General features: G+C 34.7%; 1 protein-coding gene across 1 annotated transcript; it reads right to left on the reverse strand.

The window, feature by feature from the left end:
* Positions 1-224: 224 nt before the first annotated feature.
* Positions 225-17,113, reverse strand: LOC25486692 (vacuolar protein sorting-associated protein 54, chloroplastic). Its single transcript, XM_013608314.3, has 19 exons — positions 16,133-17,113; positions 15,399-15,461; positions 14,602-14,681; positions 12,646-12,763; positions 10,532-10,603; positions 9,304-9,460; positions 8,904-8,992; positions 7,489-7,745; positions 6,752-6,923; positions 6,581-6,664; positions 5,991-6,361; positions 5,372-5,525; positions 4,195-4,276; positions 3,997-4,076; positions 3,020-3,181; positions 2,169-2,236; positions 1,560-1,640; positions 1,230-1,481; positions 225-565 (listed from the first exon to the last, which is right to left on the reverse strand). Exons 1-18 carry the CDS (start codon positions 16,907-16,909, stop codon positions 1,343-1,345), a joined length of 3,006 nt encoding a protein of 1,001 aa, XP_013463768.1. The 5' UTR covers positions 16,910-17,113; the 3' UTR covers positions 225-565; positions 1,230-1,342.
* Positions 17,114-18,078: the final 965 nt, after the last annotated feature.

The following is an 18,078-nucleotide window of genomic DNA, read 5'->3' on the forward strand; positions in this document are numbered from 1 at the left end:
TGGATAAAACATGAATTCCCCGTAGAAATAAAAATGTATATACACACAAGACAATTGGGATTCTTATGATTGGTTTCATGTTTTATCCCGTGTAACACCATGTTCATCTTCCAAATAGAAGGATATTAACACGTTTGGTTTTCTATTCAATCAATTGTCATATCTTGTTTTCACTTGCACTGGTTGTCTCCATAAACCTTTAAAAATGTATATACACAATACGATTGGGATCATCCTTCCATTGAAAGGGTTGTTACTCAAGGAGCTTTCTTTATTAAGGGAACCGCTGTATGCCCTCAAGTAGCACACACTTTAGTAATCTCACTATAGATATCTTGAATCATGTACACATTGATGCATTAATATCCATGACTGTAAGGAGAATAAGAGGAAGAAAATTCACTCATTTACTAATTCATATCTATTTTCATCTTAACATTACAATTATGAAACAGCGACCAAGAATTGAATATCAACAGTGCCTGCTACAGAACTTCTGCAAAATGACCAATCACGGCTACACAATGCTCATAAATGATACATAATTTGTATATCTACCAAAGGCCTGGAAGAAAAAAAATAACAAAGTAGAATTCAAATTCAGTATTATAAAGTTAATGAAAATCATTTGTATGCTAATACACACATGCGCACTTTATAACAACTCAAATAAGATATCATTAACTAATTGGGTAGGAAAAATTATATCAGAAATCTGCTTCAGAAAAATAAGGAAAAAGACATGTTTTCTGTCAGTTCTCTTATTATCCATGCAACAAACAACAATCGGAAATATGCCACCAGGCCTACTCGATTTGCTAACTGGCCTTTTACAAACACCATTGTTTCATTACCATTTACCAATACAAACTCTTAGCCGAATATATCAGCCAGTTGACCAAATACAAATGAAACTGACAAAGTCAACTGTCAAACTAACAAACCTGCCTGCAAGAATATATAGTTTATAATTTTTTTGTTCATTTTGATGAGTTATCATTCAAAAATCTTCGTCTAATAATCTGTTGCAATATACATTAAATTAATGTCATGCATAGTATTGTTACAAGAAAAACTATATTTTCATAGCACTAAATCTGGATTATTTTATCTGAAAGTGAAACAACTCCGAGTCAGACACACTGGCCCTTCATTCAAATTTACACTAATCGAGAAACAAGGATCATATGCATAAGTCATAGGTAATCAAAATTTAGCAATAACATTACCTCGACTTAGTGTTACACAAAAATGCAGAGTGAAGAAGGTTTAAATCACCCCAACATCCTCTAAAGTAGGTTAGCCTTCTCACAAGCAATGAGTTGTTACTCTACAATACAGTTTACTGAACAGCATCATTCCCAAATCTTTGCACCAAGAATTCATCCAGCTGACCCCAGTTAGGGGTATCAGATTTACTTAAATCACCCGATGGCAATGACCGTATACATTGAAGAATATGTTTGATGTCCCGATATAACCTAGCAAGATGGAGGAATAATTAGAAATGATGCATTCTTGAGAGTCTAAAAAATTTTGGTCTTCGTAAAAGTAAATACCTATTCTGTGCTTGTGAAGTGCTTATATCAAATCTTGAAAATGCTTCTGAAATTTGAGAGTGAAAGATAACGACCACTTGCCTGAAAAATAGAAAATTTAAGGAGTAAATTGTAGGAATTCATCATAAAATCAATTTTCTTTGTAAGCTGCGAAAGCAGCAGCCTTAATTACTTTCCCTTTAAATGGAAACAAGATGCAAAAATTGACTGCTGTATTCATCATATACAAGAATACAAATCCAGGAAATTTAGTCGCACAATCTATGCAGGATTAATACCAGTCCAAGAGATGATTGGGAAGTCACATGATAGTTAAATACATTAGTTTGCACTCTGCAATGTAAGATTCATATCCAGCAAACAAATTTCTAAGACCTACTTTGCTCTACTACAAGTATTTCAGAACAAACATGTTTCTTTATCAGCTACTTACACCTAAGACCTAGCAGCAGTCAGTCACCCTAGAGAAAGCAATAAAATACCCACTGTTTCATCAATCATCCCAACATTGGAAATAATGGGTACCGCATACTTTGGAAATCTCGATATCACATTTGTTTAATCAAAATATCAGAATAAAGGAAACAAGGAGATTTCCGAGGTTCTTACCTGAAAATTGCCTGAACATCATCTTCATTCAAGGTTCGAGATAGAACACGCTGGAGGAATCCAACTTCCTAGCATCAAATTAACAAAACAAATAGTTTCTAACTATGAGATTTCTTTTGTGACAGATTGGCCATGAGAGCAGAGCTCAAAAAAAATAATCAATTTCAAAGCACCCGTTCCATCAAATCTAGAAGCACATCAGTTAGTTACATGTTCCATAATTTGTCTTTAGGAATTTCTTGAAGCTCAGCAAACTTAACAGATAGAATGATTTCTATGTAAATCATATATAACTTAGATTCACATAATATTAAGGCAAAAAAGTATAGTTACAGTCCTCGGAAGTTACAGAGACAAATTAAACAGAATCCTCACAGATACCATTTAATATATGTCAAACCGAATTAACCACTTGCAGTTAACCAATTGACTAACATATTTAACCAACCAATACTGGGGTATTGCGATCATCACCTAATAGTTTAAGAGATAAAAATTAATAAAATGGTCTTTCAAAAGTGAAGCCTTCGTAATAATCAAAAACTCTAACAGAAGATAGTTTTGATAGCGAGGCCCATGAGATAACCAAAAAACTTGACAGAAAACTAACGTATATGTAGATGCCCATACGAAAGTAGATATTAATAATCAGTAACTAACATAGAAAAGAGTTACAATGTACAAATAAAATGAACTGACAAAAACTATAACATACGGAAAAACTTAAGGAACGAGGATTAACAGAAAAACATTATAGGAAGAAAAAATTGTTTTTCAAAAGTGGAAGTAAAAAATGTAGACATGAAATCCAAGTATAACAATCATCTTTGTGGATCAGCCCAATGATTTACCTTTGTAAGGGACCGAGCAAATTGACTAGGCTGGGGATCAGCATCCTCAGGTCTATTCCAACTCTCAACAATTTGAGGCAACCCACGCAAATGGACTAATAATCTTTCTCGCATTATCTGAACCAATTTAGTATGTATTTCATCTCTATGGACTTTATAATCCTGGAATGAAAAGATATGAAAGTAACTAAATGTCACAAAAGTAAACATTCTTAAAATATTTTGAAGTTTACTTGCAAACAAAATGAAACAATTTAGTTTTATATATTAAAATGGGAGTAAAGGAAGAAAAAATATTTGAGGGGAAAAAATGACATTTGATACAGTTGATTATAGTCATGACTATAATATTATCTCTATTAATATTTTTTAGACTGTGTCCATAGATTATTATTTTTCCTTGTTTTGAGAGATTCTCTCTTGTGTATATATTTGTTCATCCCCTTTGTGTAATACAAGTTGATCATTCTAAACTCTACTCAACTGGTACGAATATGCAGAAACAATTAAAAGCCATCATAAAGGGTGTTGAATTTCATAGATGATGAGATTAATGAGTTTGAACATGATGAAATCAGTATAGAAAAGAAGTTTCTAAAAAAAATTATCTAGTGGATATAATACTATTTCTTTTGTTTCTCTTTGATTCAGGTTCCTAACATAATCTTTATTAATTTGCCCCTTCCTCTATTACAATATTTCTTTTTCCACCCAAAGGAAAAGTAGAGGGATTGGAGAATCATTGCAAGGGAGACTACATGGAAAATCTATTTCCACTTAATACACTACTATGTAAATTTTCACCTTATATGAGGAATTGTAAATCATAAATATTCATCCCCTATAAGCAGGAAAAGAAAGAAAAGATAATACTTCCAGCAAAGATATTCAATGAAAAATGCAACTAAAATCAAACAGCATCTGCATAAGTCTACTCTATCAGATGGAGAAAGGCGAAAAAGGGATTAGGTATGTACCTGCGCGACTCGATCAATCTCTGAAAGCAATAGCAATTTTCTATTCTCTGGAACTTTCAGAAAAAGAATCTGCCGAATTTCTTACACCAGAAATGAAGAACAAAGTTATAATTTAATTCGACCGTGTAACAACAATTTCATAAACTCTTGTGATACAAACACAATCAAAAAACTTAATACAGGTGTGCGAATTTGTACCAGGAATAATAGCATGTATGAAACTAATGACTTGACTTGCCAGCGCCAGGTGTTTAGAGGTGATGGACTTCAAACCAGACACCTGAACACAATTTAGAAAAAATTAGAGACCAAAAGAATGACAAAGCTCTAAGTTAATTGAAATGGGATCAAGTTCGTTAAGCAAAACTGTTCGAAAGCCGAAAAAATCAACTGCAGCATTTACTTAGTATATAGTTTAACGAAATGATGCACACTGTTTGAAAGCCGTAAATTTTTTAACTCAGCATTGTCCTGCGGTTTCTTTCCAGTGCAGGACAATATATAAGCTGATATGAAATGACTCAATATATGCTCCCCAAGCTGGGTTTCATTAACACATTAGTTGAAATCTGATAGGGTCACTATTAATGAAAGGTCCATTATTAATGTGGGGGGAGAAATAACAGAATGGGACACGTGGGGTAAGGGGATTGAAGAGAGAGAATGTGAGAATTCTGTTATAATAGAATGAGTTTTGGAGGAGGGGTAATAGTATGAGGGGGTATGAAAATATTTTGGGTAACGGTTATGGCAACCTATCTTCTTTTTTCTTGGTAATAGAATGGTTTTATTGGAAATATTTTGGCTTGAGGAAGGATACTAAGCCAACTGTCTTCTTCGTTTCTGCATTTCTATATTTTGCTTTCTGTTGTACAGTTACAGAGGGATATGCCTCAGATTTTAAATTGCAGAGCTCCATTATTTTCTATTTCAGATATGAATATATTTGGTTTTTATCAAATTGGCATCAAAGAGCTCAGATCCTTGGAGCTTCTAATATTTATTTAAAAAAAAAAAAAAAAAACGAAATGGAAGCATGGATGAGAAAATTGGAACAGGATGAAAGTAAGGAGCAGCCCCTGAAAATTGATTCTAACTTATTGAGTCAAACAATTGTATTTATGAGCTTATAAGACCATTTTTCCCTATGGTGTTGAATGTTGGGAAGTGAAGGGCAACAAGAGAAAAATTTATTGTATTGGAAATGATAATGAGTGATGAGATGGATAATGGTCAAACTAAAAGAGATAAAGGAATACCTAAATTCTTTTGCAGAAATCACTTGGACGTTGCTCTAGATATATGCATCTTATTTATAAAAATAGTTTTTATATCTAAAAGGATCCAAAAATTCAGAGAACGATACAAGTAGTACCTGCATTGCTTTAGCCCCAAGCACAAGTTGACATGTTCTTGTGTTGAAATACTTCAAGATTTCTACCACACGGTGAACAACTTCTGAAGATAGTGCTGGCAAAAGGTTGTTCATATCAATGTATTCTGACAACATCTTGAGCAATATCAAGCCACTGGAAGCAAACAGAAGATATTGAAGTACTTTAAATGCATTCTCACAGCTGAGGGCTAAAATGGGAGAAATTATAAATGATGAAAAGAGAACAATTTTATCAAATTAACCGTATTAACTATTGGTTGATTCTCATTATCGTAAACCCAAAGTTGAAAATAATAACTTGGAAGCGATACACACGATACTAATTAGAGGGCATAATTGGAAAAAAGTAATTAATGTTACATTGAAAACTGAAAAATAACAATTTTGGGGGCAAATTCATTTTCGCAAATGTAACAATTATTATGGAACAGAAGGACTAATAATAATAATAATAATATAAAATACTTGAGTATGCCTACACAAGCATATTGAGAGAGAGAGAGAGAGAGAGAGAGAGAGAGGAATAGAAAACACAATGAATAGAAGTTGCATACAATAGGGGGCAAAAGGAAAACAAAGTTCAGTCCAGATGACTAACCAGTTTACCATGTGATAACCAACACCTTTGTAGAAAAGAGGTTGAGATGCAGATTTTTTCTGATCTTTCTCAGTGCTGATACTCTCTAACGATTTACTATGACCTCTATTTGGTTTCTTAGATTCATCGGTGGAATCGGTCTGCTCAACATTCTGTTCAGCATTTGACTGTCCAGTGTCTGCCATTGGCCGAGCATCATTGTTAGTCGCCAAATCATGGTAACTGTTTGAATTATCTTCTTCAACACCATTAGGGTCCCCAGAAGACAATGCATCCAATGGAAAAAGCGTATTGATAATGGATTGAAATTCATCAGGGACATCTATCTCCACCCATGTTTCCTGGTCAAGCACTGCCATAATTTTTGACGCCTAAATGCAAAGCAAGGGTATTAATAGAGATGAACAGTTTTTTGAGGAAATAATATATAACACTACGGAAAGCACTGTTGAAATTGGGGGCCTAACTCATCCTTACAAAACCGGCTTGTAAGGTGAGGATTGCCTCCTCTTTATAAACTCTTCTCAAGAGTCTTGTCTATCCGATGTGGGACTTGGGTTTTTCCCAATAAGCACCAAATTTAAACTGACCCGAGAATCATGCTGACAATCAATAAAAGCCTTGGCCTGTGAATGCAGTATCCCACGGATGCTGTATCCCAATCTTCCACCAATCTGTTAGTTTTAATTTGGGAGTTCAATCAGCGAACTAAAACCACATAATTTGAAATCTAAACTTTAAACCAAAATGAAAATATGTACTTTTTCTGTAGCTGTAATGAACTCATGGGTGATGTTGTAAACAGTTAGAAACTCCTGCAGCTTCAACCTAGGATGGAGAGTAGTACGGACCCCCAGAAGCTTTGCCCATCTTCCATGAGCAGCATCACATGCTGCAAACACAGCTTCTGCGTTTTCTCGCAATACATCAGCTCTGTTTAGGACCAGATTTTTTGAGAACATGAAATAAATTGGGCAGCAATTAAAACACAAAAGTAATGGCAGAAAGCATGCTAGATCAAAGTATAATTTATTTTATAATTATATAATCCATGTACTAACTTTACAAGCATCTAGTGGACTCCATATCATGGTCTTAACCCCCATTATCATATTTTTTAAGAGAGAAGATTACATAAGAGCAATTAGTTATTAGTAACCAGTAAAAGAAATACAGTATTCAATCCTAGCAGCCTCTAAAACAGAAAAAATACTACTGAAGGACTAAACAAGATAAGATAAAACATTTGAGAGGAGTATCACCATACGGATTCAACATTGTTAAGGGGATGGATGATAGTATGTTTGCAAAAGATAATGTCGGCAACAAGAAAATGTCCCAGATATATTAGACATGCATGCTATAGAATATAGATGGTTTTACTACAGCTGAAGTCATGTGGCAAACCACTCAAGTCTTAAGGGAACAGAAAGTAGTGGCACTTAACAATATTCTAGCTCATTTTTCTTTTAATTTTCCTTAAGAGCCTATATTTAACCTGAAATTTTTTGACATATTTGAGGAGCTCACAGCATCTATTGCTTTTCCTTGAAAAGATGGACCCTTGGCAACATTCTTTTGAGGTGAATATGGCAAAAATGTGGTACCGTGAACCTCACTTTCTTGGGATATTTCTGCAGCTGCAGCACCATGCGCAATTGCTGCAGCAACTGAATCAGAAGCATAATGACCATCACAGTTGCTCAAAATCCATTCAATGGCTTTTTTCACTTCAGCCGCCCGCACTAAATGTGCCTGCAATCACTAAAAAGAAAAAAATCTTATTACATCACTCTTACAAAAGCTGATGAAGTGCAAACCATTGGAAAAGTAAATTTTAGTAACATGGCTGTAACCCTTTCTTGGGCAATAGCCATTGCCTTATTTAAATATCAACATCAACAAATATAACATGTACATGAATCAAAATGCTCCCTGGTTTAGAAATTCTTATATTTTGTCTTGACAATCTTGTGGTGTTTCCTTAACTTTTATAATACTTAGAACAGTGAAACCTAAAGACATTTTATTCATGGCAGACAAGGTTTGCATAGCATTAGAATATATTGTATGCGGTATAATTTTGTCTCCAACATTAAACCTTCATTCATATCCACAATTTCTAGTGTCCAAGATCAAATTTTCTTGGAGTTTCCGATTGTTCCGTAACTTAAAAAACAAAGAATGAAATGGAGTGGAATTGCAAACCATCAATCATATCTGCTAAAACTTACAAATACTTCTAAATAGTAGCGAAATTGATTTTTTATGCAACTTTACTCAGCATTATCAGGAAAATGATGGGAAAAGAAAATGTTTCTGACTATGCATGTTGTTAGGACATATGAGAGGATGTTTTAAGAAATTAGTAGGTGATTACTTAGGTTTAAGTTGATTATCAGTAAGTGGTTCATTAGGACTAAATAATAAAAGGCCCGTTAGGGTTAAATAATAGAATGTTCTCTCTATCTGTATGTAAAGGGGAATTCTTAGGAGTTTAAGAGATGACAGAATAAGTTTTCTGTTAGGGCCAGAGTAGGATTCCTCTCTGAGTTGTGTCGGAGCTTTGCTCAGGGAGTAGTTAGAGAAACTCTCTCTACTACTATTTCACCATTTTCTTACTATCAATAAAGCACCCTATTTAAATTGGTAGAAAACAATGAGTCCAGCAAGCAAATTAACAATAATATAGCCAAGCAAGAAGAAGAAACAGATGGTTTATAAAGCAAGGTGACATTTTCAAACTTTCCTTAATTGCAGAGTCTGTGTATTGTGTATTAGTGTCTGTGCATCTCAGCAATGCCGGCAAGATATCATTAATGTGTGTTGTCTATATTATTAAGACTAAAAACATTTCAAAATATACAAGATTTATAGTCTAGATGGACACAACAGAAGTCAAGTACAAATTACCTGTACAATCGTGAAAATAGCACTCAAAAGATGGACAAAGCAATCAGATGACAGACTCTTTAACTTGCTAGCAAGTGAAGCACCACCACCTGAGTCACTATTAAACATTAGAAAGTTGAAAGTAGAAAAGTGCTTATAGAAGAAAGGTGTGTGTATATATAACAGTCTGATTACAAACCTTTTTTTTTAAAGAAGTCTGATTACAAACCTATTTACATTTTATGAGATGTGACATAAATAAAAAATGCAACAAATTGTTACTATTCCAATGGTTGGATCCACACAAATTATATTTGAGTGATTAATGTAATAGTGAAAATAATAATTTAACCCCCAACCCATATATAAGAATTAATTTCTGATAGCCAAATATCAATAGTTATGCTAAAGAAATTCTCACCATCTGCCTCTACAGCTCTGTCTCCAGAAAAGAACTCTGATTCTGAAGCTCGAGCAGCAATAACTGGAAGCAACTCAGCAACGGCAGTTTTAATAGCACTCTTCATATCAGCAGTCAGTGTGTCTCGATAGATCCTCAGAACAGAGGGAAGTTTAGCCTGAAAATAAGAAAACCATAAAACCAAATCAAGCTAAATTCCAGAAAACCAATTTTTCGATTACCTGGGGAAAATAGTATAATATCATCTAACAATCCTAAGACTCATTCAAGAAAGGAGCATAGTGTGCATTTCTAGAAGCTAAAAGAACAAGGATTTAATTTCAAAAAATAAACTGAAAAGCTTTAGGAATCGTAAACATATCTCATAGGTCTCTCCCCACAAAACATGTGAAATCTTAATATCCTAAATTACAAATGTTAGGGGGACCGGGGAATTTGGAATACTTTGTAGACAAGTTAAACTTAAATCTTCATGGGCAAATTTTTTTTGATTCCAAGTCAACAAATTCCCTCCAAGTAAGAGACGCATCAATAAATGGCAGTCAAATGAACAATTATTATTTTTGAAATAGTGCATGTTAGGGACAGTTGTCCAATTCATTTATATCCCTTACACCACCTAGATGGATAAAACTTGGTTGTTATTGTATCATATACAAAAAGGGCTTCGAGGAAAATTTCAGTTAATAAGATGAAAGTATAGATGGCATGAGGAAACAACAAACAGCCACCACCTAATTAATGGACTGTAATTGTGCGGTGTTAAAAATTCCCAACTCCACATAAAATAACTTGTTGCCAAGACTACCTCTGCGGCTCTGCCACTCCAAGGTTTTCATATTCCATGCCTCACATAGCACAATTATAATGAATCACGAGGAGTTTCAGGAGAATTACATTGGAAGCATAAAGATGAAACTTTCAAGGTGCTGTTTCTTTGTGTGCAACATAGTTCATCAATTATTTTTATGGTACCAGATCTCAGACGATTTTTTCTGTCTCTTATCTTATCCTCATATATCTGTTACCAAATGCCAAGCGTTTACAAATCACTTGAAGGATAAAGGAACGGCATATCCTCAAAAATACAAAAGAATAACTAGTTGCATGGATCTTAGTGAAGATTTTTCATCAATCAAAGGTATTATTCAAACTCCCATGACATGATATAGAAATTGAACTAACATAAACAACAAATATTTTTAGAGTAAATGCAGCTAATACTCACTGTTCTAAGCAAGCCAATTACAGTAGGGAGAAGACTATCTTTGAAATTGGTTGTTTCTTCTTCTAACTTTGCCTGGTTATGATTAGGTAGAGATTAGATCAAAATTTGCATCCTCAAAACTTCAAAACATCACAATTGAGAAATAATATTTATCAAAACACGGATGCACACCCAAGAAAATATAATAACAGAAAGAACATAATCCACGCAACATAACATTTTGAGATTTCAGCTTCTCAAACATTGGATTAAATGCAAGAGTACTCGATGAAAATATTTATCATTGTGCATTTGTGCTTAAGGTATCAAGAATCAACAATACCTTCATTTATCCTGCTACTTATACTTATTTCAACTACTTAACTACTTCCAACACAGAAGAGTTTAGACTATGGATTCTGTTTAGACTATGGATTCTTCACGTGAATCACAAGTCAATCCCTAACATACCTATTTGGAAGTCAAACACTTCTTTAAACTCATGTTTTTCGAACTTAATTTAAAACCTGATACTGCACAGGGCAAAGAGCTGAGTCTGAAAAGATCACTAATATGAAAATCCCTTTCACTATGGAGGACGGTTCTACCATGGTGGTTCCCCCTTTGCGATTCCGACCATCACGGAACCGCACCCATTCACTTACGGAGGCCGGTTCTACCATCGGATAATGGAGCCTCCATGGTTTCACCCCGTCCATGCCAATTTCAAGTCCTCTCGCAGATTCGATTCTCAACCCAGTCCTCACGAGTTCAAAGTTTCAAACCCTTTGTGAGTCAACTCACCTTCTCCCTCCTATGATCTCTGCACTTTGACTATCCATCTCTGTTTTTATCTCTGATGTCTTCCCTCTCTTTCCTTTCTCATTTCAATCAGAGTCACTTTCTGTTTCTGGTGTTTGTCCTTTTGTTCCTCTTGAACTTGAGAAAGAAAATCAAAAGGAAACATCATCAGATGAGCAACCTATTAGGTTTGTGGTTTATGTTTGGTTTGAAAGCAGAGCTGTGTTGGGAAGGGACCAAATGAGAGAGATTCAAAATGGGTTGATGAAAAGTGGACATAAATTTTTGTGGGTGGTTAAGGATAAGATTGTTGACAAGGAAGATGTATAACTGAGGTTAGATGAGGTATTGGGTGTTGAGTTGGTAGAGAGAATGAAGGAAAAGGGGTTGGTGGTGGTTATGGGTTGATCCAAGTGAGATTTTGAATCACAAAAGTGTGGGTGGGTTTATGAGTCATTTGGGAAAAAAAATAAGTTGTGGATGAGCTGGTGAACGTGTAGCGAAAGGGGATGAAATTGGAGAGTTGTGGTTTATGGTTGCTGCTATATTGATGGAGGTTAGGGAGAGGAAAGGAGATGGTGAAGGAGAAAACATGTGCTCTCCCCTTTTTTCCTTTTCCATTTATTTTATTTCATCATTAATTATTATTTTTAATTCTATAAATACACACATGGCTTTTCCTTTTTTTAATTCAAAAAATACACAGATGGTGTGACACATAGTATTGACCAAGTCAAAATTAGTGTTTTGCAAAAGAGGCTAAACATGAGGGGGGGGGGGGGGGGGGGGGGGGGGGGCTTTGGCTATTTCTTTTAAAAGGGAGCCAAAGTCGCTACATTTTATAAGTTAGGGGGTGAAATGTGCGTTTGAGCCTTATTATGAATTTGTAATGTTGGATTATTGGCGTGTTAATGTGATTATATTGATTACACAAATTTTCAAAAAAAATTACCATTTAAAAGTCTTAAAGAGTGCCCCAGGGGAACTCGTTAACATTTCCCTTATATATATATGTTGTGTAAAGGTTTTTAATATTATTTGTATATTAGGTATACTTTTTTTTAACATCTTTAATATCAGGTATACTCTACGAATCAACGGAAGCTCCCGGATTCTACCTACACTCTCGACTAGAGTTTGACAACCTGACAGTACAGTTCACTTTAAAATATGCCAACTACATTTTACATGAAGAAATCCCTGTGACAGTACCCTCTCTATAACATAATAATGGTAAACAATTGACAGATCTCCAGCACAAGATTCATATAAAATAAAAGAGACAAAACAAAAAGAGGTGTTAAGGATAAAAGTAATTTAAGATACGATCTTACTTCATCATCTTTTCCGTTCATCAGCAGGGATGCTCTTGATTTAGCTTTAGATAAAATTATCACATCTGATTCTGCAGCATCGTGTAAAGAAGCTCGAATAAACTCTGCTGAAAGAATGCTACAAAAATAAAACAATACATTACTAAAACATCTGATACATAACACAACTTGCGGTTTTTCTTCAAAAATATACAATCGTTTTTTACCACTATATCATTACCAAAACTCAAGATTTCAAAGTTACAAGAATTGATGGACAAAGAAAACATGTTTTAAATAAGCGTAAGTTTAAAACATTTTAAAATAAAGCAACGTGGATGAATTTAGTTCGAATCATATAGGAAACCGAAATAAAAAGATAAGAATGTAGTTTGTTAAGACCAACACATAAACAAATTTAAAAGCGACAAGCAAAAAAATACACTCCTGAACTTTCCCAGTTGATAATTAGGATTATTACTTGATTCCAAGCCACAAAAAAACACAATAACAACCATCTTTTATCCAAACCAAGATAAAGAATTAATCCATTTGTTGATGATTTTTTGTTTACAGGCCACAATAAATCACAATATCTACCATCTCAATCAATGTAGTCAGGAACGAGTTTCTACGTAGGTTCGATCGGCCGGTGAAGGGACGTAAAGTCGGGGAACGTAACACGGTTCGTAAGAACCCACTCAAGGGCAAAATTGTAACTTCACATATACATACACACTCAAACATAAAAATAAAAAAACTTATAAAACTTACTTGCATTAAACTACACATTAATGAGTCATAATCATCATTATTCAAAATCATAACAGAGACCAGAGATAAGGGAGGAAAAAACACAGAGAGTTATGGGTAATGTGAAAAACTGAGTTTTAGTTGATGAAAGTGAACGAAAACAAGGTTAGGTGATGGAAGAGAGTGAACGACGGCGAAAACTTCACCGGAAAAGGGAGATGGAATCGCGGCCACTGCTTGGCTAGGGTTTAGCAAAGTTGAAGATGAAAGAAACGCGTTTCGTTTTTACATATAAAACCGGGTTTTATTTTTAACCCGACCCCGGTTCGCGAAACCCAGCCCATATTGGCCAGCGCAGCGCATTTTTTCTTGCGTTTCTGCTGCAGAAACTTGATCCTGACCAAAAAAATGGCAAAAACGACCCAGATCAAGGTCGCAGCTCGTTTGGGTGGGGAAAGCACGTAAGATCGTGCGATCCTACGTGCTGGGACTCGATCCTGGCTACCTTGATCTCAATTGCTGCTTCGTTTCTCTATTATTCTGTATCTCTCTTTTCTTTCTTATTAATCAAAATGATGTGTTTTACTTGGATAGACCAACCTGAATAATCAGCAGCTGACTGAACAAGATTCATGCGGTACAAATGTTTTGTATCCACAGGCACCTATTCTTATAAATTTATATATTCAAAATCTAGGCAAGAATTTATATACAAATTCTTATAAACCTAAGTTAAAATTCACTACTTTTAAATGGGTGCTTTTGGCTTCTATATGGTGCTTAAGGACTCTGAGAGTCAAATTGGTAAACTTGATAAATGTGGATTCATCTTTCTCCACTGTCTTATTTTTCACTTCTGTTTCTTTTAGGATGGCATATTGATTTTCAATGGTTGCATCCCCCTACTTCTTTATCAAAACAATTTATTTTTCTACCATAAGAACAAAAGATTTCACAGATAGGCCAAGTGCAATGCAAGCCCAAAACATTTTTTCAACCCATCAAAGCCATTAGCAGAGTGTAGACTTCCCTATCACCATCTAAAGATCAAAAGCAAAAACAGAGCTATCCAAAGAAACCTTATAATTCAACCCTATTCTCTTCCCATTATTACAGGGGATCAAAAATCACAAAAAGCAGTAGAAAACACTGTCAAATGAATTTTCAGATGCAGGTTAACGGAATACACAATCTTGATAGATCAGGACATCAAAAAAGGTGTACCTGTTTATGGATTCTATAAAGCCTGTCACATGATCTCTAAGATGACGAAAGCAATGCAAGCCAGTGAGCTCGTCTCCATCCTACCAAAGTTACAGGAAACAATAAGACTAAAATTAGCATAAAATTTTCTTCTCGTCCTTCAGGAATCCCATTGATGTTAAAACATAGAATGTGCCATTAACAGACTAAAAAGGAAACTAGATAAGTTCGACAATGTAAGTAATTGATGTCAGCTGTAACTTAAAAGGAAACTGGCACAATTCAATATTATGATTGGTATCTGCTACCCAAACACTGATTGATATCAGCTACACACATTTACTAAGACATTACCCATCCACAATAAGATCGGGTAACATCTAAACATGTTCAGTGCTTATGCAAAGAAAAGGAACATAATACAGTACCTCCGCATATCACAGTAAATATATCGTGATCAATATGGATAATGGAATCAACATAAACCTTCTTTCTAATTTCAATGCTTCAAAGCAATTATAATTGTAGGGGAAAATATATTCTAAGTAGAGGATACCAACTACATTGTATCTAGGATTTTTTGAACTGAATAAAATTTAGGAATTACTTCTGTTGAGTTCTCCATCATATTCTATTAAGTTGACTAAACTAAAAATCATAATAAGTCAAGACTTAAGATACATCCCTAGTCATGATAGGTCAAACACATATAGTGCTGATGAAAAGATAAAGAACAAAACTAAGTCTACGATCATGAAAACAAGAAGTAGTAGTTAAGAATAATATTCAGAAAATATCATATAATAATTAAAGTATACCAGCAAATGTTGCAAATCATCAGTTACATCCAGTGCTCCAGCACAATCTGCAGATGCAACAAGCTGTATCACAGCAAAATATATCAACTTAAAATGGATTTCCAGTTGTCAAACATTCATAAAAAACGACTAAACTAATAAGGGAAACATAGGAAAATCAAACAAAATTATCGCCATACTAATTTTCGAAGAAACCTGTTGCATAAATTGATTAATTACAAGCTCACAGAACTGCTACTACAACAACCCAAAGAAAACTGCAAATAGTTTCCCCACAAATCTCAATAATCCATTAATCCTATTCAGTATAGCTTCCAAATTTACAGCAGTAACACCTCTCCATTCTTACAACGATTCAAAATAAAAACATTCGAAATTCAAAACTCTGAATTATTCACTAGCTAACAGAACTAAAACTGCATAAGATTAACTGGAATATCTGCAGCACCGATAGTACTTCTAATCGAAGGCGTGTCCAGAGTCCGACACACATGTGTGATTACGTTCAATCATGCAATTTTCAGTAATTGTTATCAGTGTTGACGTGTCATTGTTCCACAATTCTCAATAACATTATTCAGTAAAATTTCTAACATTCACAACACCAAAACCTAAACACTTCTCTAAAATCAATGAATTGAATCAAAAAACTCAAAATCTAAAAATGAGGATTGTAAAGCGAAATCTAGCACACACTAACATAGAATCTTCACACAAAAATTCAAAAAACGAACCAATTTGAGAGCAGAGAGTGCTTGATTAACATATAGTATGAGCCTAAGTTTCTGCTGAAGCGCCAACAAATTCGTCCTTGTACCATTAAGCAACTGAATCTGCCTCGCAGACTCAACCAAATCCGAATCAATAAGCCTAACCGTATCCTTCAATTCACGAATCCTCGTACATCCTTCCACGATCTTCCCATTAAGATCCTGCAACTCACCCTGCGCTTCAAAGAACGACGACGATCTCAAAGAGATCTCCTTCACAAGATGAAGCTCAACCACATCAAGATACTGCGAAAGCTTCTCCTGCAAAATCGCGTTCTCAGCAAACGTAGAAAACGGACACGCCGCACGAAACGTAGCGCCTTCTTCGAGATGAAAATCTTGTTTAAAGTATAGCGAAGGAACTTCACGGAGACACGCGACGAGTGCTTCTCCGGCACCGCCGTCGTCGGAGATAGTTGAGATCTCGTTGTTAGCGTGTTTGCGGATTTCGTCGAAGCGGTGGAAGGGATCGGAGAGGGAAGAGAGGTATGGAAGGAAATCGGATCGGGTGAGAGTGGAGGTGGATTTGGTGGAGGAGATAGGGGTGAATTCGGGAGAGGAGATTGTGGTGGAAGAGAGAGGGTTGTTGAGGATGGAAGAGAGAGATTGGATTGTGGAAGAGTCTTTGGAGAATGATGGGGAAGAGGTTGATGAAGATGTGGAGGTTGTGCGGTTGAGATGGGTGGTGGAAAAGGTTGGTGATCTTCCCCACGACGGTTGTTGAGAAGGTGGGGAATCCATTTGGATTATGGAGCGGAGTTAGTTAGAGGACATTGATTTTATAGTGAGGAGTTTTAGTTAGTGAGAGGGGGTGTAAGGGGAGATGGGGGGTGCAAGGGGAAAGGGAAATGTGAATGAAAAAGGTTGGGATCTGGAGGAAGAAGAGAGGAGAGAGTGGAGATTGTTTTTGCAGTGAGGAGGAATGGATGAAAATGGAGTAGTGGAAGTGAAAAGAAAGAAGAAGATCTTTGTATGCAAAAAACCGGTGGTTGAACCGGGTTTGGGATGGTAGTTTAAACCGGTATGGTTTAACTGTAGTGTGTGCCAGTGTGGCTTCAAATCTCTTGCATTAAAAATATCCCAATTAAATTAATTGCCCATAAAAACAATTTATTGGGAAGAGAAAAATATCCCTCCCTCAAAAAATAAAAAAATTCCCTAATATTCCAGTTAATTAATTAATTAATTAATATTTTTTACAATAAAATTAATATATTTTTGTAAGAAGGCAAACTAGTTTATTAAAATTGGCATAGAAGGAGAATCAAATACTTGTAGCACATCCCAAAATCTCAACTCAATCAAAATTAATTAATTAATAATTAAAAATTGTTAATTGTTTTGTCTCATTATAATATATTCTAAATTCTTATTGTAAGTGTAACTGTACATCATTAGATCCTTAACTTATTTTTTGTTTTCATTTTGGGTAGTAATTTCTTTTAAGAATGTTAGGGAAAATGAAAGAAAGATGGCGATGGTGTGGTAGTAATTTTTAGGTTTTTATTTTAAAGAAAAAATTAAAATTATGTTTTTTATTTGAAGAAAAAATTATGTTTTTTGTTCTTCTAAGTTTTTTGTTTTTTCTGGGTTAATTGATGAAGAAGATGAAGAAAAGTGAGAAAAATATTAGGTGTTAGTGGTTCATAATAAAATACAATAGACCCTACCTGATCCAACAATTATCTTTTTAAGAAAAAATTAAAGGGTTAAAATTTAAAAATTTAATAAGGTTTATGATAGACCACCTTTAAATACGGTTCACATTAGACATTTGATGTTAACAACTAACAGAGAGGACCAAAAAATGTAACGGTAAAAGAAGGGATCAGTTTGAGACACTTTATAGTTAGGAGACTAAAATAAAAACAAAAAATAAGTTAAGGGATCAAATGATATATTAAGCCTAA

This window comes from Medicago truncatula, chromosome 2 (assembly GCF_003473485.1).
Source record: "Medicago truncatula cultivar Jemalong A17 chromosome 2, MtrunA17r5.0-ANR, whole genome shotgun sequence".
Taxonomy (NCBI): Eukaryota; Viridiplantae; Streptophyta; class Magnoliopsida; order Fabales; family Fabaceae; genus Medicago; species Medicago truncatula.

Coding starts and splice junctions, on each gene's coding strand:
- LOC25486692 (XM_013608314.3), bottom strand. CDS start 16,909: ATGGATTCCCCACCTTCTCAACAACCGTCGTGGGGAAGATCACCAACC. Junction 9,461..10,531: donor TAATTGGCTTGCTTAGAACA/GTGAGTATTAGC, acceptor TCTTATTTTCAG/GCTAAACTTCCCTCTGTTCT. Junction 3,182..3,996: donor AGATTGATCGAGTCGCGCAG/GTACATACCTAA, acceptor TTTTCATTCCAG/GATTATAAAGTCCATAGAGA.